This window comes from Salmo salar, chromosome 02 (genome assembly GCF_965601325.2).
Source record: "Salmo salar chromosome 02, fSalSal1, whole genome shotgun sequence".
In the NCBI taxonomy this organism is placed as follows: domain Eukaryota; kingdom Metazoa; phylum Chordata; class Actinopteri; order Salmoniformes; family Salmonidae; genus Salmo; species Salmo salar.
In genome coordinates this window covers 83,945,548-83,967,326 of record NC_138292.1, presented here as the reverse complement: position 1 = coordinate 83,967,326, position 21,779 = coordinate 83,945,548, and the positions used below count along the sequence as shown (strand labels likewise).

The window sequence follows — 21,779 nt, the reverse complement described above, 5'->3', positions numbered from 1 at the left end:
GTAGCGTTCTCCTGGTATCCGCCAAACCCAGATTCATCCGTCGGACTGCCAGATGGTGAAGCGTGATTCATCACTCCAGAGAAAGTGTTCCCACTGCTCCAGAGTCCAATGGTGGCGAGCTTTACACCACTCCAGCCTATGCTTGGCATTGCGCATGGTGATCTTAGGCTTGTGAGCGGCTGTTCGGCCATGGAAACCCATTTCATGAAGCTCCCAACAAACATGTATTGTGCTAACGTTGCTTCCAGAGGCAGTTTGGAAATCGGTAGTGAGTGTTGCAACCGAGGACAGACTATTTTTACGAGTTACGTACTTCAGCACTCGGCGGCCCTGTTCTGTGAGCTTGTGTGTCCTACCACTTCGAAGCTGAGCCGTTGTTGCTCCTAGATGTTTCCAGAACCCCATAACAGCACTTATAGTTGACCGGGGCAGCTCTTGCAGGGTCGAAATTTTGATCAACTGACTTGTTGGAAAAGGTGGCATCCTATGACGGTGCCACATTGAAAGTCACTGAGCTCTTCAATAGGGGCCATTCTACTGTCAATGCTGTTGCGCCTTCTTCGTGACTGTGTGTGGACCATTTTAAGATCTTAGTGAGTTGGACACTGAGGAATTTTAATTGGAGCAAATCAGTTCCCTTGGCAGCTTCTTCCCATGAATCTCAGTGTGTTACCTAGCAACAGTGAGGAACTTGAAGCTCTTGACTTGCTCCACTGCACATGCCTTAAAACAAATCAGTCCAATTGAAAGCTGAGTGATGACAGACAGGCATTCATACACTGGACCAAACGTGTATGAAAGCTGAGTGATGACAGACAGGCAGGCATTGATAAACTGGACCAAATATTTATGAATGTGAACATTCTGCATGTCATATAATATTACATAGGTATACCTTTATAAATAAATAAATCATTAAAGATGCACTCCAGCTATATTTGATCAAAATAGTGTTTTTTTAGACACAAACTGCAAACTTCAATGAGTTGGTGTGATGGTGCCCTCTGATGTCATTGGCCTAGAGAACAAAATATACCCCCCCCCCCCCAATCAGCTTATAGTACATCCTCTGATGGCCTCCACTGTGATGTTGACCTCCCACTTGAGCTTGTGGAGGTGATGGTCCCCAGGAATTTGTGGGGGACGTTTTCTTTTGTCAACCACCATCTTCACGGTTGTTGCGACCGCGTTGAGTTCCAGGTTGTTGTGACCGCGTTGAGTTCCAGGTTGTTGCGACCGCGTTGAGTTCCAGGTTGTTGCGACCGCGTTGAGTTCCAGGTTGTTGCGACCGCGTTGAGTTCCAGGTTGTTGCGACTGCGTTGAGTTCCAGGTTGTTGCGACCACGTTGAGTTCCAGGTTGTTGCGACCGCGTTGAGTTCCAGGTTGTTGCGACCGCGTTGAGTTCCAGGTTGTTGTGACCGCGTTGAGTTCCAGGTTGTTGCGACTGCGTTGAGTTCCAGGTTGTTTTGACTGCGTTGAGTTCCAGGTTGTTGTGACCGCGTTGAGTTCCAGGTTGTTGCGACTGAGTTGAGTTCCAGGTTGTTGCGACTGAGTTGAGTTCCAGGTTGTTGTGACTGCACCAGGCCACCTGGCGGTCAACCTCTCCTCTGTACTTGGACTCATCACCTTGGGGGATTAGTCTGCAAGTTGTTTTCCCAGTGAAGTGACCTGTCTGTCAGGAAGTCAGTGATCCACCAACAGATGGAGTAGGGTACGTTCAGCTGGATGAGTTTGTCCTGCAACAGTTCTGGGATGATGTTGGTGAATGCTTAGCTAAAGTCCACAAACAGTATCTTGACAAGTCCCATCACAACACATGAATATTGCACTTGACTAACACACACATACAGAAAATGCACAAAGCCAGAGTTTGAAAATGATAATTTAATCACAGAGCAGATCTATATTCAAGGTTGCTGGATTGAATCCCCGAGCTGACAAGGTAAAAATCTGTCGTTCTGCCCCTGAACAAGGCAGTCAACCCACTGTTCCCCGGTAGGCCGTCATTGTAAATAAGAATTTGTTAACTGACTTGCCTAGTTAAATAAAGGTTAAATAAAAAAATAAGATATAAAAAAATAAGATATAAAAATACAAAAATCTAACTGACACTATATTCAAACAGACTCGCTCCATGTTCAATTCATGTTTTTAAAATAAAAAAACAAATGCATTTGTATGAGTACACTTTTTAAAACTTATGTGTCAAACAAATACACATTCAAAATTCTGGGAGCACAGTGTGAATTTTAAATCCCTGTGACGTACTTCCGTAAAACTTCAATTTTACGGTAGTACATCAGGTCTTTATTAGCTTAAATCACTTAACCTCTATGGGCTAGGTGGGACGCAGGCGTCCCCCCCGTGGTGCACTCCATCAACAGCAGGTGCATTTCAAGAGCGGCAAATTTGAATCAAAATAAATGTCAAAATTCAAATTTTTCAAACATACAACTATTTTACACCATTTGAAAGGTAAACATCTCCTTAATCTAACCACGTTTTACGATTTCAAAAAGGTTTTACGGCGAAAGCAGAAATTTAGAGTATGTTAGGACAGTACATTTACAAGAGTTGTGTGTAATGTTTTGTCAATTCAAAGACAGGGTCACCAAAACCATAAAACCAGCTAAAATGATGCACTAACCTTTTACAATCTCCATCAGATGACACTCCTAGGACATTATGTTAGACAATGCATGCATTTTTTGTTCTATCAAGTTCATATTTATATCCAAAAACAGCGTTTTACTATGGCATTGATGTTGAGGAAATCGTTTCCCTCCAATAACCGGCAGTCAAGTCAGCATCACAAATTAAATAATTAAAATTAGAAAACATTGGTAAAATATTATATTGTCATTTAAAGAATTATAGATTTACATCTCTTGAACGCAATCAACTTGCCAGATTTAAAAATAACCTTACTGGGAAATCACACTTTGCAATAATCTGAGCACTGCGCCCAGAAAAATACGCGTTGCGATACAGACTAGTCATCATGTTGGGGAGATCTAAAATCGAAAATACTATGTAAATAATCCATTACCTTTGATTCTCTTCATCAGATGTCACTTCCAGGTATCACAGGTCCATAACGAATGTAGTTTTGTTCAAAAAAGCTCATCATTTATGTCCAAAAATCTCCGTCTTGTTAGCACATGATCTAAGCCCGCCGGACTTCACTTCATGAACGAGGGGAAAAAATATATTTACGTTCGTTCAAACATGTCAAACGTTGTATAGCATAAATCATTAGGGCCTTTTTTAACCAGAACATGAATAATATTCAAGGTGGACGAATGCATACTCTTTTATAACGTATTGGAACGAGGGTACCCAACATGAACTCGCGCGCCAGGTGTCTAATGGGCCATCATCGTTCCATGGCTCTTGTTCGGTCAGATCTCCCTCCAGAAGACTCAAAACACTTTGTAAAGGCTGGGGACATCTAGTGGAAGCAATAGGAAGTGCCAAAATATTCCTCAGCCCCTGTGTTTTTCAATGGCATAGGTTTAAAGGTAATACAACACATCAGGTATCCACTTCCTGTCAGAAAATGTCTCAGGGTTTTGCCTGCCAAATGAGTTCTGTTATACTCACAGACACCATTCAAACAGTTTTAGAAACTTTAGAGTGTTTTCTATCCATATATAATAAGTATATGCATATTCTAGTTACTGGGTAGGATTAGTAACCAGATTAAATCGGGTAAAAAAAAATTATCCAGCCGTGCAAATACTGCCCCCTAGCCCTAACAGGTTAACACAACAGGCTCTTATTAGAGACAGGTGTCTATTTCCTTATATACATACATACATACATACACCACCATCTAATTCTGATAAAGGAAAATGTGTTTTTTCCCCCAAAAATGCATATACAGTGCGAAAAAACACATTTTCCTTTAGCAGAATAATTATTCTCCTCTTTGACTGTGCATTTTTTTGGCAGTTCTTAGCCAATTTGTAGGGGTCTGTACTCCCAATGTTGTTGACTGTTTTTGTGCTTGCCAGTAAGCAAGCAGTTTTCAGCTGTTAGCAGCCAATGGCTAGCAGTTTCTTACTGGTGATAAAAACAAATGATTGCCATAATTTTTTATCTAATGTAACAAATCAAACATTAAAACCTAGTAAACAATTCATGGTAACCTCATTAACAATTCCTTTAGACCCAGCGTTTTATTTGAAACAAGTGTTTATTTGCTGAAATGTGTGCCGTTACCCGGCTATTAAAAGGGACAGACAGCTATTTGAGACTCTGCATTTACATGTTCATGGTATATCTCTTTTCACATTAGGAGCACTGGTAAGGCTTCTATCCAGTGTGGATTCTTTCATGATTTTTCAGTTGCTGAAACCAAGTACATTTTTCTCCCCAGAGGGAACAGTGGAAGGGCCCAAAGAGCATGTGTGTCTTTGCTCATGCACTTTCAGGTTCCTTAAATTCTTAAAACTCTTTTCACAATGCGAACAGTGGAAAGGCTTCTCTACAGAGTGTGTTAGCTCGTGTTTTTTCAGGTATGTTGACATGGTAAAACTCTTTACACACTGGGAGCAATGATAAGATTTTTCTTCTGTGTGTGTCCTCTCATGATATTTCAGGTGCCATGATTGGGTAAAACTTTTTTTACACTGATAACAGTGGTAGGGTTTCACTCCTGAGTGTATTCTTTTATGTTTTTTCAGGGAATTCGATGAAGTAAAACTCTTTCCACACTTAGAGCAATGATAGGGTTTCTCCCCTGAGTGTGTTCTCTCATGTTGTTTCAGGGGCCCTAATGAGAAAAATGTCTTTCCACACTGTGAGCAGTGGAAAGGCTTCTCTACAGAGTGCGTTAGCTCATGTTTTTTCAGGGAATCTGATGAGAAAAATGTTTTTCCACACTGGGAGCAGAGGCAAGGCTTATATACAGAGTGTATTAGCTCATGATTTTTCAGGTTTCTCAGCAGGGTAAATCTCTTCCCACACTGTGAGCAGAGGTAAGGCTTCTCTGCAGTGTGTGTTCTCTTATGTTTTTTCAGTTGCTCTAACTGGGAAAATCTCTTTCCACACTGAGAGCAGTGGTAAGGCTTCTCCCCTGTGTGTGTTTTCTCATGTACTTTCAGGCTCCCTAACCAGCTAAAACTCTTTTCACACTGGGAGCAGTGGTAAGGCTTTTCTGTGTGTGCCCTCTCATGCACTGTCAGGTTCCATAGCTGGGTAAAACTATTTCCACACTGGGAGCATTGGTGAGGCTTCGCTCCTGTGTGTATTATTTCATGTCGTTTCAGCATATTTAACTGGGTAAAACTCTTTTCACACTGGGAACAGTGGTGAGGCTTTTCTCCTGTATGTATTCTCTCATGCTCTTTCAGATGCGATAACTGGATACATTTCTTTCCACACTGGGAGCAGTTGTGTTGTCTCGCTCGTTTGGGAGTCTCTGGATCTGGTTCCCCTGAAGGATTCTTCCCGCTGTCCGAGTGAGAGTCTGATCTTTCTCCTGCCAAAGACAGACCAACTATTTGATTAAACAGAGACCTGAATGAAACCGGCAAAGGATAAAAAAACGATTTTCTATGACTAGATCCCTCAATCTCAACCCAGAGATGCTTGGAGGGGCGTGAAAACAGCCTTTACAACTGTCACCTGCTCCAAAGCTAAAGACTATTGACAGAGAATCTTAACAGTTTTTATTGTATGACTTTGCAACTGAAAAGGGAGGAGCTGTGATCTCTGACCTATCTAATATGTTGGGCCCTGAATCCCATAATCCAGACATTAAAACGGAATTCAACAATATTCAAAATCAACTGAATGTATTTGAAGTTAGTAGAACCTGAATGAATTGGCCCAAGTTAATCAACTGAATGTATTGAAGTTAGTAGAACCTGAATGAATTGTCCCAAGTTAATCAACTGAATGTATTGAAGTTAGTAGAACCTGAATGAATTGGCCCAAGTTAATCAACTGAATGTATTGAAGTTAGTAGAACCTGAATGAATTGTCCCAAGTTAATCAACTGAATGTATTGAAGTTAGTAGTTAATCATAAGACAGGAACAAAATGCATCAGTGAATAGGTTGTCTGAACAGGGCAGTCAACCCACTGTTCCTAGGCCATCATTGTAAATAAGAATTTGTTCTTAACTGACTTGCCTAGTTAAATAAAGGTTAAATTAAAAAAAATCGAATGTACCTGCCACTTTCTGAACCGACAGTGGAATGCCTCTGTCTCTGTGTGTAGCCGTCAGCGATGATGTTAATATAACCTAAGATAACCTTCTGGTAGAGATGGGAAGGCTTTCCCAAAAAACTCTAAATTAAAAAGTTAACTGCAATATAGACAATTACATGACTGCTACAGAAATGTCGCTAGCCAAACAACAACAGAGCGGGAAACGCTAAACTAAAACGCCACCGACCATACCGATCACAGGCCTGTTGCTGATATCGTTCATTACGATAAGTTGCCTACACTAGGAGAAATGTGAAGTTTGGAAACTAAATAAGTTTGGGTGATTTGTTAATGGGATAATAGATGGTTACAACCATCAATCCAGTAGTAGTAGTTTAAAGGATAATAAACCACAGTGGTTCATGTTCTAAATGTGTTCTAAACGTTGGTTCATGTTCTAAACGTTGGTTCATGTTCTAAATGTGTTCTAAACGTTGGTTCATGTTCTAAATGTGTTCTAAATGTTGGTTCATGTTCTAAACGTTCTAAACGTTGGTTAAGGTTCTAAATGTGTTCTAAACATTCTAAACGTTGGTTAATGTTCTAAATGTGTTCTAAACATTCTAAACGTTGGTTAATGTTCTAAATGTGTTCTAAACATTCTAAACGTTGGTTAATGTTCTAAATGTGTTCTAAACGTGTTCTAAACGTTGGTTAATGTTCTAAACGAGTTCTAAACATTCTAAACATGTTCTAAACGTTAGTTAATGTTCTAAACGTGTTCTAAACGTTGGTTAATGTTCTAAACATTGGTTAATGTTCTAAACGTGTTCTAAACGTGTTCTAAACGTTGGTTAATGTTCTAAATGTGTTCTAAACATTCTAAACGTTGGTTAATGTTCTAAACATTGGTTAATGTTCTAAATGTGTTCTAAACGTTAGTTAATGTTCTAAACATGTTCTAAACGTTGGTTAATGTTCTAAACATTGGTTAATGTTCTAAACGTGTTCTAAACGTTGGTTAATGTTCTAAACATTGGTTAATGTTCTAAATGTGTTCTAAACGTTAGTTAATGTTCTAAACATGTTCTAAACGTTGGTTAATGTTCTAAACGTTAGTTAATGTTCTAAACGTGTTCTAAACGTTGGTTAATGTTCTAAACGTTGGTTAATGTTCTAAACGTGTTCTAAACATTCTAAACGTTGGTTAATGTTCTAAATGTGTTCTAAACGTTGGTTAATGTTCTAAACGTGTTCTAAATGTTGGTTAATGTTCTAAACGAGTTCTAAACATTCTAAACGTTGGTTAATGTTCTAAACATTTTAAACATTGGTTAATGTTCTAAATGTGTTCTAAACATTCTAAACATTGGTTAATGTTCTAAATGTGTTCTAAACATTTTAAACATTGGTTAATGTTCTAAACGTTGGTTAATGTTCTAAACATGTTCTAAACGTTGGTTAATGTTCGAAACATTGGTTAATGTTCTAAACGTGTTCTAAACGTTGGTTAATGTTCTAAACATTCTAAACGTTGGTTAATGTTCTAAATGTGTTCTAAACATTCTAAACGTTGGTTAATGTTCTAAACGTGTTCTAAACATTCTAAACGTTGGTTAATGTTCTAAACGTGTTCCAAACGTTGGTTAATGTTCTAAACGTTGGTTAATGTTCTAAATGTGTTCTAAACATTCTAAACGTTGGTTAATGTTCTAAACGTGTTCAAAACGTTGGTTAATGTTCTAAACGTTAGTTAATGTTCTAAACGTGTTCTAAACATTCTAAACGTTGGTTAATGTTCTAAATGTGTTCTAAACATTTTAAACGTTGGTTAATGTTCTAAACGTGTTCTAAACATTCTAAACGTTGGTTAATGTTCTAAATGTGTTCTAAACGTTGGTTAATGTTCTAAACGTGTTCCAAACGTTGGTTAATGTTCTAAACGTTGGTTAATGTTCTAAATGTGTTCTAAACGTTGGTTAATGTTCTAAACATGTTCTAAACGTTGGTTAATGTTCTAAACATTGGTTAATGTTCTAAACGTGTTCTAAACGTTGGTTAATGTTCTAAACATTGGTTAATGTTCTAAATGTGTTCTAAACATTCTAAACGTTGGTTAATGTTCTAAACGTGTTCCAAACGTTGGTTAATGTTCTAAACGTTGGTTAATGTTCTAAACGTTGGTTAATGTTCTAAACGTTGGTTAATGTTCTAAACGTGTTCTAAACATTCTAAACGTTGGTTAATGTTCTAAATGTGTTCTAAACATTCTAAACGTTGGTTAATGTTCTAAACGTGTTCTAAACATTCTAAACGTTGGTTAATGTTCTAAATGTGTTCTAAACATTCTAAACGTTGGTTAATGTTCTAAACGTGTTCCAAACGTTGGTTAATGTTCTAAACGTGTTCCAAACGTTGGTTAATGTTCTAAACGTTGGTTAATGTTCTAAATGTGTTCTAAACGTTGGTTAATGTTCTAAACGTGTTCTAAACGTTCTATATTTTTACATTTACATTTTAGTCATTTAGCAGACGCTCTTATCCAGAGCGACTTACATGCATACATTTTTATTACAGTTTTACATACTGGCCCCCCGTGGGAATCGAACCCACAACCCTGGCGTTGCAAGCGCCATGCTCTACCAACTGAGCTACGTTGGTTAATGTTCTAAACGTGTTCTAAACATTCTAAACGTTGGTTAATGTTCTAAACGTGTTCTAAACATTCTAAACGTTGGTTAATGTTCTAAACGTGTTCTAAACATTTAATTCTAAACGCCTTTTCGTCCTCATACTAGCCAGCAAGAGCCACAGCTGCCATCTCATCCCTGCATTGAGGTACGTTTTTCCGACCCCTATCTCACGCCAGCTCTGTGGTGCCTTAACGTAATCATGATTGCGTTCCCAACCCTGGTGCAGCTCAGTGTAAAGAAGCTTAACGGTAGGGTCGGAATCTTCCGGCAAGGTCGGGCCTTGGATCCATGTCTCTGTCTATGAATTTGACAGGTCAGGCCTTGTATCCATGTCTCTGTCTATGAATTTGACAGGTCAGGCCTTGTATCCATGTCTCTGTCTATGAATTTGTCGAAAAATCTATATCTCTGGTTACATTTCTCCATCCCCATCCCTTAGCTTCATACCAGTTTTGGCAATCTTTTTAGTCTAAAAAAGTCTTTACAATTTGGTGTTTACATTTTTTTGCAGTAAAACTTATATTTTGGGTTCTGATAGGGTACGACAGTTATTTTCTCCAAGAAATTAAAATGGCCAGACCTCTATAACATTCCTTTAAAATCCCCAAAATGCATGTACCAATGGCAGATTGCACCTTTAACAATGTATACAGTTCTGGGGTGAGTTCAGTTCGCTTCAACGTTTGCTACATGGTGTTACGGTTTTGTGGTGAGGTGTGGCCTGATTAGATGAATATGAGTGTGACCATTTGAAATGGCAAAATGTATATATTTATTTAACCTTTATTCAACTAGGCAAGTCAGTTAAGAATAAATTCTGATTTACAACAACGGCCTACATTTGCCATTCAGTACTGTGCCATTTCCGTTGAATTAAGCGTTTAACACTGTTCTCTCGTACTGAACCCCGTGAAAACATATTTAAGTGTAGAACGTTAGTAGAAGGCCTGTTTTTAAAACAGTACTCACTGGTGTCCAGATCTTCAGTCTCCCCCTCTCCTTCCTCCTCTTTCACTCCCAAAACGTCTTCCTCCTCCTCCTCTTTTATTGAGATAGCCTCCTCTTCCTCTTTTACTCCAAAAGGTTCCTCTTCTTCTTTCACGACAATGTTCAGCCCCAGAGCTTCTTCCTCCGTCCAACAGACCTCCTCTTTAGCAGGGACCCGGGGGGAGTAGCTTTGCGAGCTCATCGTCAGGGATGTTAGCTAACTGGCTAGTTAGCATTAGTGACAAGCCTGTTGTTATGCCCACTATCAATCTTAACAAATCAGAAAATGTAGCAAGAAAACTACGTTTAAATCAACAAGTAGATACGTTATCAGAATTTGGTTTAAAACACTGAGATTCGTGTAGATACACAAAAAAAATTCTTAAGACCTTCAATATTTATGTTTTATGTTGGCTAGCAAGTGACGGTTGAATCAGTAGCCATGTTGTTGTTGAAGAAGCGTCCTGTCCTGTCCACAAGATTATACGTCAAGCAAGAATCATCACCTAAAATACTCACATCGCCACCTACTGACTGGAGTGGGTAACGCAGTTAAATAATTTCATAACAAATAATTCCAAGTTAGCAAATCTGTTTTCTCTTTTCTTACAGCCTATACTTTACTCTACACAAACTACACCTGAATATGAATGTAGAGGTAAGTGCCAAAATATAGGAAACACTTCCGTTCTTGATGGTTCTGGCAGGTCTGTTATGGTGTGGGATGCATTTTTAAACTTAGGCCCAATCAACTCAGAAGGTAAACACCAATAAATACACCCAACCCCTTAGAGGGCAAGGTAAACACCAATAAATACACTCAACCCCTTAGAGGACAAGGTAAACACCAATAAATACACTCAACCCCTTAGAGGACAAGGTAAACACCAATAAATACACTCAACCCCTTAGAGGACAAGGTAAACACCAATAAATACACTCAACCCCTTAGAGGACAAGGTAAACACCAATAAATACACCCAACCCCTTAGAGGACAAGGTAAACACCAATAAATACACTCAACCCCTTAGAGGACAAGGTAAACACCAATAAATACACCCAACCCCTTAGAGGACAAGGTAAACACCAATAAATACACCCAACCCCTTAGAGGACAAGGTAAACACCAATAAATACACTCAACCCCTTAGAGGACAAGGTAAACACCAATAAATACACTCAACCCCTTAGAGGACAGGTAAACACCAATAAATACTCCACCATTCTAAGTGATCACCTTCAACCTATATGGTGAATCATTTCTATCCAGATTTTTATTTTATTTAACTAGGCAAGTCAGTTAAGAACAAATTCTTATTTACAATGATGGCCAACCAAAAGGTAAAAGGCCTCCTGCGGGGACAGGGGCCTGGGATAAAAAAAAATATATATATATATATATATATATATATATATATATATAGGACAAAAAACACATCACAACAAGAGAGACAACACAACACAACATAAAGAGAGACCTAAGACAACAACAGCATGGTAGCAACACAACATAACAACATGGTAGCAACACAACATGGTAGCAGCACAAAACATGGTACAAACATTATTGTGCACAGTCAACAGCACAAATGTCAAGAAGGTAGAGACAACAATACATCAAACGAAGCAGCCACAACTGTCAGTAAGAGTGTCCATGATTGAGTCTTTGTATAAAGAGATAGAGATAAAACTGTCCAGTTTCAGTGTTTTTTGCAGCTCGGTCCAGATGGGAGTGGTCTCTTCCAGGATGACAACGCCCCCCATCCACAGGGCATGGGTGTTCTCTGAATGGTTTGATGAGCATGAAAACGATGTAAACCACATGCCATGGCCGTCTCAGTCACCAGATGTCAACCCAATTGAGCAGTTATGGGAGATTCAGTGTAATGAAACAGGGCAGAGAGTGCAGCTTGAACCCCCAACCTTCTAGTAGGCCTACACATTCTGCTGTTCTCTCTGCAGTAGACCTACACATTCTGCTGTTCTTTCTGCAGTAGACCTACACATTCTGCTGTTCTCTCTGCAGTAGACCTACACATTCTGCTGTTCTCTCTGCAGTAGACCTACACATTCTGCTGTTCTTTCTGCAGTAGGCCTACACATTCTGCTGTTCTCTCTGCAGTAGGCCTACACATTCTGCTGTTCTCTCTGCAGTAGGTCTACACATTCTGCTGTTCTCTCTGCAGTAGGACCTACACATTCTGCTGTTCTCTCTGCAGTAGGACTACACATTCTGCTGTTCTCTCTGCAGTAGGACTACACATTCTGCTGTTCTCTCTGCAGTAGACCTACACATTCTGCTGTTCTCTCTGCAGTAGGACTACACATTCTGCTGTTCTCTCTGCAGTAGACCTACACATTCTGCTGTTCTCTCTGCAGTAGGACTACACATTCTGCTGTTCTCTCTGCAGTAGTCCTACACATTCTGCTGTTCTCTCTGCAGTAGACCTACACATTCTGCTGTTCTCTCTGCAGTAGGATTACACATTCTGCTGTTCTCTCTGCAGTAGGCCTACACATTCTGCTGTTCTCTCTGCAGTAGGCCTACACATTCTGCTGTTCTCTCTGCAGTAGGCCTACACATTCTGCTGTTCTCTCTGCAGTAGACCTACACATTCTGCTGTTCTCTCTGCAGTAGGATTACACATTCTGCTGTTCTCTCTGCAGTAGGCCTACACATTCTGCTGTTCTCTCTGCAGTAGACCTACACATTCTGCTGTTCTCTCTGCAGTAAGCCTACACATTCTGCTCGCTTCTCATCCCTCCCCCAACACTCCTCTCTCTTTCAATAGTAAGCCACTTTGGAAACAAGCGTTTCAGTTAACCATTTTAAGTGCCACCCTCTGGGAATACACATCGTACATCTTGTGGTATGTTTCTACCCAATTCAACGCTGAGTAATAGAGAGGCATTGATCCATTCATAAACATTTGGTCCAGTGTATCTGCAACATACTGTAATATAATATTACCTAGGCCTACCTTCATAAAGAAATAATTAAAGGCTTCAGCTATATTTCAACACTTCAGGATAAAAATATATATTTTGATCAACATGTTCTATTCATGTTTTAAAATGAAAAAAAAGCATACAAATTGTGTTTTTGAGTACACTTTGTACACTTTGATTTAATGTGGCATAAACACAAACCTGTTCTCAGTCAAAGATATCAGCCAATGGGAGCACTGTGTGTGTTCCCTGATAAACGTTAAGTCCATGTGATGTGGCTTCAAACAATGTCCCAACATTCTAAAAATGACTACTTCTTTTAAAGAACGTCCAGGTAATGGTTTCCAGTATGCACAGACAGGTTCCAATTGATACGGATGGTAAAAGGTACAAACATTTCTTAACTCGGCATCGATCTAGCAGGCTACATACAGTGCATTCGGAAAGAATTCAGACCCCTTGACTTTTCCACATTTTGTTACGTTACAGCCTTATTCTAAAATGGATTTCCTCATCAATCTACACACAATACCCCATTATGGCATAGCAAAAACAGGTTTTGGAGATTTTTTTTTTTTTTTAAATGTATAAAATTAAAAATAAAACGGAAATATCACATTTACATAAGCATTCAGACACTTTACTCAGTACTTTGTTGAAGCGCCTCTGGCAGCGATAACAGCCTCTAGTCTCCTTGGGTATGACGCTACAAGCTTGGCACATCCTCTCAAGCGTTGTCATGTGTACCGCTCCAGAGGTGTTTGATTGGGTTCAAGTCCGGGCTCTGGCTGGGCCACTCAAAGACATTCAGAGACTTGTCCCGAAGGCACTCCTGCATTTTCTTGGCCATGTGCTTAGGGTCGTTGTCCTGTTGGAAGGTGAACCTTCGCCCCAGTCTGAGGTCCTGAGCGCTTTGGAGCAGGTTTTCATCAATGATCTTTCTGTACTTCCCTCGATCCTGACTAGTCTCCCAGTCCCTGCCGCTGAAAAACATACCCACAGCATGATGCTGCCACCACCTTGCTTCACCGTAGGGACAGTGCCAGGTTTCCTCCAGATATGACACTTCGCATTCAGGCCAAAGAGTTCAATCTTGGTTTCATCAGACCAGAGAATCTTGTTTCTCATGGTCTGAGAGTCATTTAGGTGCCTTTTGGCAAATGCACTGTACACCTGTTCAAATCAAAGTTCCCTCACACCATCTTAGATTTAACCCTATAAAGGACAACTGCACTTCCAAATTAGTCAGAATTAATCAATTAATTCATTAGTTAAATCAAGAAATCTGTAAATAATTTAGACATTTTTGCAGAGAAGATCTTAGTTGCGCAATTTTACATCTAGCTAATGTCTTCAATGCCGTATTTCAACACCAACAACAACGTGCATGAAAAACGAATATCGAGTCAGGACAGTCTCTGTGCATGCAGTCTATCTAGTCAGAAACGTCAAAAACAAAAACATGTTCTCAGTCAAAAATATCAGACAACGGGAGCACTGTGTGTGTTCTTGAACTGCATGAACTTTAAGTCCATGTGTACCCTAGTGGACATGTGTAATGGCCCAACATTGTCCTCAACAAAATCATATTTATTGTAGGCTACTCACAAAAAGAAAGTTCAGGTTTGTCACAGTTTGTTGATGAACAGCGGTGGGAAAAGTACCCAATCATACTTGAGTAAAAGTAAAAATACCTTAACTTAAAGATACTTTTACTTAAGTACTTTACACCACTGTTGATGAGTGGTGACAGAAATGATGTTTTCCAGTATGTATAGACAGGCTCCAATTAATATGGATAGTAAAAAGTTAAAAAAAATATTTAAAAAAGGTAAAAATGATTCAATATAATGGTATAAATACTGGTAAAAGAATGGTACATACACCTGTTCAAATGAATGTTCACTCACGTCATCTTAGATGTAACCCTTCCAATACAATTCTAGGAACATAGTAAAGGGATATTCCACATTAATAATATTTTTCATAACATTTTTATACACAATAAATAAACCAAACTATCTTCAATCGATTTTATTTCACAAATGGCTCTAATCCCATGTGTTGTACTATATCCCTTCCCACACTGGGACCACTGATAACTTCTCTCAGCTGTTGATTCTTTCATGCTCTTTCAATTGTTGAAACCATGTACATTTCATCCCACAGTGGGAGCAGTGGAAGGCTTCTCCTTTGTGTGTCTTTTTTGATGCACTTTCATGTTCCATAAACTCTTAAAACTCTTTTCACAATAAGAACAGTGGAAAGGCTTCTCCACAGAGTGTGTTAACTCATGTCTTTTCAGGTGCCCTGAAAAGAAAAATCTCTTTCCACACTGGAAACAGTGGAAAGGTTTATCTTCAGCGTGTGTTAACTCATGTTGTTTCAGGGCATTTGATGAAAAAAATGTTCTCTCACACTGGGAGCAGTGATAAGGCTTATATACAGAGTGTGTTAGCTCATGATTTTTCAGGTTCCCTGACCGGGTGAATCTCTTCCCACACTGGGAGCAGTGGTAAGGCTTCTCTCCAGTGTGCGTTCTCTTATGTTCTTTTAGATCCCCTAACTGGGAAAATCTCTTTCCACATTGGGAGCAATGGAAAGGCCTCTCGCCTGTATGTGTTTTCTCATGTATTTTCAGGCTTGTTAACCAGCTGAAACTCTTTCCACACTGAGAGCATTGGTGAGGCTTTTCTCCTGAGTGTATTCTCTCATGTCGTTTCAGGCTCCCTAACAGGGTAAAACTCTTTCCGCACTGGGAGCAGCAATGATCCTCATCTCCTGTGTGTGTCCTTTCATGTCTTTTCAGGGCCCTTAAGTGGGTAAAACTGTTCCCACACAGGGAGCAGTGGAAAGGCTTCTCTCCTGTGTGTATTCTATTATGCAATTTCAGGCTCCATAAGTGGCTAAAACTTTTTTCACACTGGGAGCATTGGTAAGGCTTCTCCCCTATGTGCATTCTCTTATGGTCTCTAAAGTGCCCTAACCACCAAAAACTCTTTCCACAGTGGCAGTAGTGGTGTTGTCTTGCTGGTTTGGATGTCTCTGGGTCTGGATCCTCTGAAAGACTCTTCCCACTGTCAGAGTGAGAGTCTGGTCTCTCTCCTGTCAAAGACAAACAAAAACAGTACTGGTTAAACAGAGGGACCTGAATGAAAATACGGTTTATTTATTTTACCAGGTAAGTTGACTGAGAAAATATTCTCATTTACAGCAACATGGGGAATAGTTAGAGGGGGAGGAGAGGGGATGAATGGACATTTTGCCAGGACACCAGCATTAACATCCCAACTCTTGCGATAAGTGCCATGGGACTGTCTTCCTAGGAGGTTTAATCCAGACTAGATCCCTCAATAAAAGACAGTATCTAGTTAAACAGAGCTGAATTAAAACTCCACATGATAAAACTGTTTTCCTATAAGGTTTAATCTAGACTAGTTCCCTCAATAAAATAGCATGTTATCAAAGTGGCTGTAGTGCTTTGTAGACTAATAAAAACACCATTGAACTTGACAGTTCTGCATTTAATAAACCTAATAGTGAATACCGTAAAACTTAGATTAACAGCCCAGGCTTTTATTAGCTTAAATCACTGAACACAATAGGCTCTTATTAGAGACAAGCTTATATTTGAGCCAGGTGTCCATTTCCTTAATGCACACAACTTTTTGCTAATTTGCATAGTTAATTGTTTAATTTCAGTATTTTAATACATTTCTTCATTTTGTCTTAGTATACGCTGACTGCATTTTCGGCAGTTCTTACTTTCCCCACAAGAGGGCGATCAGCCGATTTCTCCCGAAGTTGAACGTTTTTGTGCTTTCCAGTTAGCTAGCAGTTCTCAGCTGTTAGCAGTCAATGGCTAGCAGTTTCTTACTGGCAATAAAAATGGTGGTCACTAGTTACCACAGCCACAAAGTCAGAAGGCTGGCCTACTCAACCAATCAGATGAGGAATGTAATGGCTTGTTTCTGGTTCGTGAGAAACGCCTCATTTTCCAAATGGCATACCTCGAGTTCAAGTTTGAGGACCAAATAACTAAATTCATTAAGGAACAAGAATTGGCAACATCACTAAAATCCACAACATTGAGAAAGGACAAACATTTTCGGCAAAAGGATAAGTTGCCTTCTCTCTTTTAGATGCCTAATAGCTAACTGTTGCTACTCGTCTAAAATGAGCTAGCTAGCATCAGGGATTCCATTCCGAGAACAGAGGAGTTCATCTATTTGATAGAGAAACTTTGTTAGTTTCCCTACAAGCATTTACACCTTACACTTTTACAACATTCATTTGAATAATGTGGAATTACTAATTAACAATGGAATGTTCCTCAACAAAATGGAAGAAGATGGGACTTTAAACGGGTGTCTCAACTCTGTGGTCTCTAAAGATCCCATGGTACTGATGAAGCTGGTCAGCATACACACGAATCTGATTGGTCGAGGAGGCGGGCCTTCTGACTCTGGTCTCTAAAGATCCCATGGGGGGGTTTATATTTGTCCTGTTTTCACTGCATGTGTATATCAAACTGTATTCCTATCATGTACAGTACCTTCAGAAAGTATTCATACCCCTTGACTTAATCCACATTAGCCTGAAATAAAAATTGATGAAATATCTTTTTTTCAGACTCATCTCTAATTTACATAAGTATTCATGCCCCTGAGTTGATATATATTAGAATCACCTTGCAGTGATTACAGCTTTGAGTCTTTCTGCATACATCTAAGAGCTTTGCACACCTGGATTGTACAATATTTGCAGATTATTATTTTTTAAATTCTTCAAGCTCTGTCAAGTTGGTTGTTCATTGTTAGACAGCCATTTTCAAGTCTAACCATAGATTTAAGCCGATTTAAATCAAACTGTAACTACGCTACTCAGAAAATTCAATGTCACCTTGGTAAGCAACACCAGTGTAGATTTGGCTTTGTGTTTTAGCTTATTGTCCTGCTGAAAGGTGAATTCATCTCCCAGTGTCTGGTGGAAAGCAGACTGAATCAGGTTTTCCTCTAGGATTTTGCCTGTGCTTTGCTTCTTTCAGTTTATTTTTTATCCTGAAAAACTCCCCAGTCCTTAACGACTACAAGCATACCCATAACATGATGCAGCCACCACTATGCTTGAAAATATGGAGAGTGGTGCTAAGTAATATGTGGATTTGCCCCAAACATAACAATTTGTATTCAGGACAAAAAGTGAATTGCTTTGCCACATTTTTTGCAGTAATTCTTTAGTGCCTTGTTGCAAACCAGATGCATTTTTTGGAATATATATATATATATATATATATATATATATATATATATATATATATATATATATATATATATATATATTCTGTACAGGCTTCCTTCTTTTCACTCTGTCAATTAGGTTAGTATTGTGGAGTAACTATAATGTTGTTGATCCATCAGAGCGTTGGACTAGTAACCGAAAGGTTGCAAGTTCAAATCCCCGGGCTGACAAGGTACAAATCTGTTGTTCTGCCCCTGAACAGGTAGTTAACCCACTGTTCCTAGGCCGTCATTGAAAATAAGAATTTGTTCTTAACTGACTTGCCTAGTAAAATAAAGGTAAAATAAAAAATCCTCCGTTTTCTATCACAGCCATTCAATTCTGTTTTAAAGTCACCATTGGCCTCATTGTGACATCACTGGGCGGTTTCCTTCCTCTCCGGCAACTGAGTTAGGAAGGATGCCTGTATTTTTGGAGTGACTGGGTGTATTGATACACCATACAAAGTGTAATTAATAAAGTCAGCACGCTCAAAGGGATCTTCAATGTGTTTAGTTGTACCCATATACCAATAGGTTCCCTTATTTGTGAGGCATTGGAAAACCTCCCTGGTCTCTGTGCTTGAGTCTGCTTGAAATTCCCTGCTCGACTGAGGAACCTTACAGATAATTGTATGTGTGGGGTACAGAGATGAGGTAGTCATTCACAACTCGTGTTAAACACTATTACTGCACACAGAGTGAGTCCATGTAACTTATGTGACTTGTTAAGCACATTTAGACTCCTGAACTTATTTAGGCGTTTCTATAAGAAAGGGGTTGAATACTTATTGACTGAAGACAGTTAAGCTTTTCATTCATTTGTTAACATGTTGAAAAACATAATTCCTCTGACATTATGGGGTATTGCTGGTAGGCCAGTGATTAAAAAAAGAAAAGAAAACTCATCAATTTTAAATTCAGGCTGTGACACATCAAAATGTGGAAAAAGTCATGGGATGTGAATACTTTCCGAAGGCACTGTAATACTCTGTCTAAAAGTACCATGTATGAATAATGTATGAAACAAAATCTGTAACAAAACCAGAAAAAACTTCCTTCTGTCCTCAGAAGAGGGGGCTGGAGCCAATGAAATATATGCAAATAAAGAGTATGTAAGTGGGGTTAAGGTGCTGAGTTTCCCCTTACACTTTAAAGAGGTTTGGGGGTCTAGAAAAATTCCATGCAAGTACAATCAATTATTAAATATTTTGTCATCTTCCATAGCTTGAAGACGATGCCTTTGTACAGAGACAGAAACTTCTACAACATTTCTGTTTAGCTGTTTTATAATAAAAAATAAAAATCAAGTTGTGTCAATTTGTTAGTCTACAGGCCATTTTCAAAACAATGCAGTAACTATGAGTAATGGCAAACATGAGCTTGTAAACTGAGTTTGAATAAGACATCCGATTAACACGTAGCATTTAAAAACAGCTGGTTATACTATATTTAATAAGCAACCAAATCATTAATGACTCAATAGACTAAATAAATGCATGTTCCTCATCTGCCCGTGCAGGCAGGTCGGCATACGACTCATCACACTCCCTCATTTGATTGGTTGCTTCCCACGAACCGTAAACCGGCATATGCGTCAAACTCCCCTCATCTGATTGGTGGAGTAGGCGGGCCTTCTGAATGTGGTAACTGGGGCTGACTACCATCATGTTCCCCAGAGTTATTCATTCATTATTTCAATGTAACAAATCAAACCTCATAAACAAATCATGGTAATTGATGGTAACCTCAAACAACTCATTAAGACCCGGCCTTTAATTTGAAACAGGCGTTAAATTTGCTGAAATGTGTGCAGTTGCCCGGCTATTAATAAAAGGGACCGACGGCTCTTTGAGACTGTGTTTAATTGAAGTTATGGGTAGCCAAATCAGTATACGCAACATTTTAAGTATACATCTTTGTTATTTGGTAGGCTACTAGATTAAACAATGGGTTGTTCCATATGAATTCAATCCCTTCCTGACTGCACCCCCTTCGATTTGAACAAAACCTTCCAAACATGTTTGCCTGTGGTAGAAGTGTTCAGAAAGTGCATTTTTGGACCTAAATGCCAAAACATCCTCAGGAGATAGAGGTTCTCAAAGCTGACCCATTTTGCATACCCCACCTTATTGTGAGACATCCATGTCTTCATCACTGAAAAATATAAAAGGTTGAGTTTGATATGTGCAAACATGTAGGGTTTCTTTCAAATCAAAATGGGTGCAGTCAGAACGTGATTGAATTCATATGGAATTACCCAATTCCTACAGTACAGAACAAGTGTAGAACTTCAGTAGAACGCCCCTTAAAAACCACACGGTGGTTCAACAACTGCAGAGAGTTTGTGCCGTTTTTAAAATAATACTTACTGGTGTTATTCAGATCTTCAGTCGCCGCCTCCTCTTTCACTCCCAAAACGTCTTCCTCTTTTGAGATAGCCTCCTCTTCCACTCTAAAAGGTTCTTCCTCTTCTTTCACTATAACATCATCCTCTTCTTCTTTCAATATGATAGCCTCATCTTCCTCCTTTTCCATTCTGAAAGCTTCTTCCTTCTCATCTTTCACTGTGGCAGCCTCCTTCTCCTTCCCCACTGCAAAAACGGCATCCTTTTCTTCATCCTCCTCCTTCATTGTAATAACTTCCTCTTTCACGACAATGTTCACCCACATACCCTCTTTCTCCGTCCAGCAGACCTCATCTTCTTTAGCAAGGGGGGGGTAACTTAGTGAGCTCATTGTTGGGAATGTTAGTTAAGTAGCTAGGTCAATATACCAACAAAGATACATACCTACAGTAGCTAGCTGGTTTGACGAAAGAGCACAGCACTATGGGGACACCAACGGTTCTTTACTCACCGAATTAAAATGAATCCTTTAACTTAATATATCAATTGTTACAAGCCGTTTGTTCATTTCTGGTAAAACGTGTTGGTGAAAAGTTAACGAGCTAGCTTCAGCCACTGGTGCTATCGAAACGGACGTAGCCATCTATCTATAACGTTAGCAGCAGACAATCAACGTCGTACCTAACTGGATGTGCAATAAAACCAATTAGTGGTACTACGGCGTAAACATAAGTGTATTTAAAACACATTGCCTAACATCCACTGGACGTGTCTGGATACTTTAAACTTTTTTTTTAGCAAGCTGCTACTGATGAGCCGCTTTTTCTTCTTTATGATTTGGTTGGCGGATCACATTCAACTTTTGGCTGCATACAACCGCCACCTACTGTACTGGAGTGGGAGGCCAGTCACAGCCTACCTACATTTACTTCCGGTAATACGGGAACAAGGAAAATTACCATGGCAACTATTAACCCTCTTTAAAAACCCACCTCCCCATTCCACTATTTAACCCTGTCTAATCCTAGTCCAGAACACTACCACCCCATTCCACTATTTAACCCTGTCTAAACCTACTGCAGACCAGTGGTCTGAGAGGACAGAACACTACCACCCCATTCCACTATTTAACCCTGTCTAAACCTACTGCAGACCAGAACACTACCACCCCATTCCACTATTTAACCCTGTCTAAACCTACTGCAGACCAATGGTCTGAGAGGACAGAACACTACCACCCCATTCCACTATTTAACCCTGTCTAAACCTACTGCAGACCAGTGGTCTGAGAGGACAGAACACTACCACCCCATTCCACTATTTAACCCTGTCTAAGCCTACTGCAGACCAGAACACTACCACC

At 39.5% G+C, this 21,779-nt stretch overlaps 2 protein-coding genes across 2 annotated transcripts; both read right to left on the bottom strand.

Moving 5' to 3' along the window:
* Positions 1–1,869: 1,869 nt before the first annotated feature.
* LOC106594195 (uncharacterized) lies at positions 1,870–10,305 on the bottom strand. The gene is made up of 3 exons (XM_014185574.3): positions 9,822–10,305; positions 3,768–5,485; positions 1,870–2,329 (listed from the first exon to the last, which is right to left on the bottom strand). Exons 1-2 carry the CDS (start codon positions 10,039–10,041, stop codon positions 4,347–4,349), a joined length of 1,359 nt encoding a protein of 452 aa, XP_014041049.1. The 5' UTR covers positions 10,042–10,305; the 3' UTR covers positions 1,870–2,329; positions 3,768–4,346.
* A 1,880-nt stretch (positions 10,306–12,185) lies between these two features.
* Positions 12,186–21,273, bottom strand: LOC106594177 (uncharacterized). The gene is made up of 2 exons (XM_045713165.2): positions 20,441–21,273; positions 12,186–15,894 (listed from the first exon to the last, which is right to left on the bottom strand). The coding sequence occupies exons 1-2, from the start codon at positions 20,805–20,807 to the stop codon at positions 14,948–14,950; spliced, it is 1,314 nt and encodes a 437-aa protein (XP_045569121.2). The 5' UTR covers positions 20,808–21,273; the 3' UTR covers positions 12,186–14,947.
* Positions 21,274–21,779: the final 506 nt, after the last annotated feature.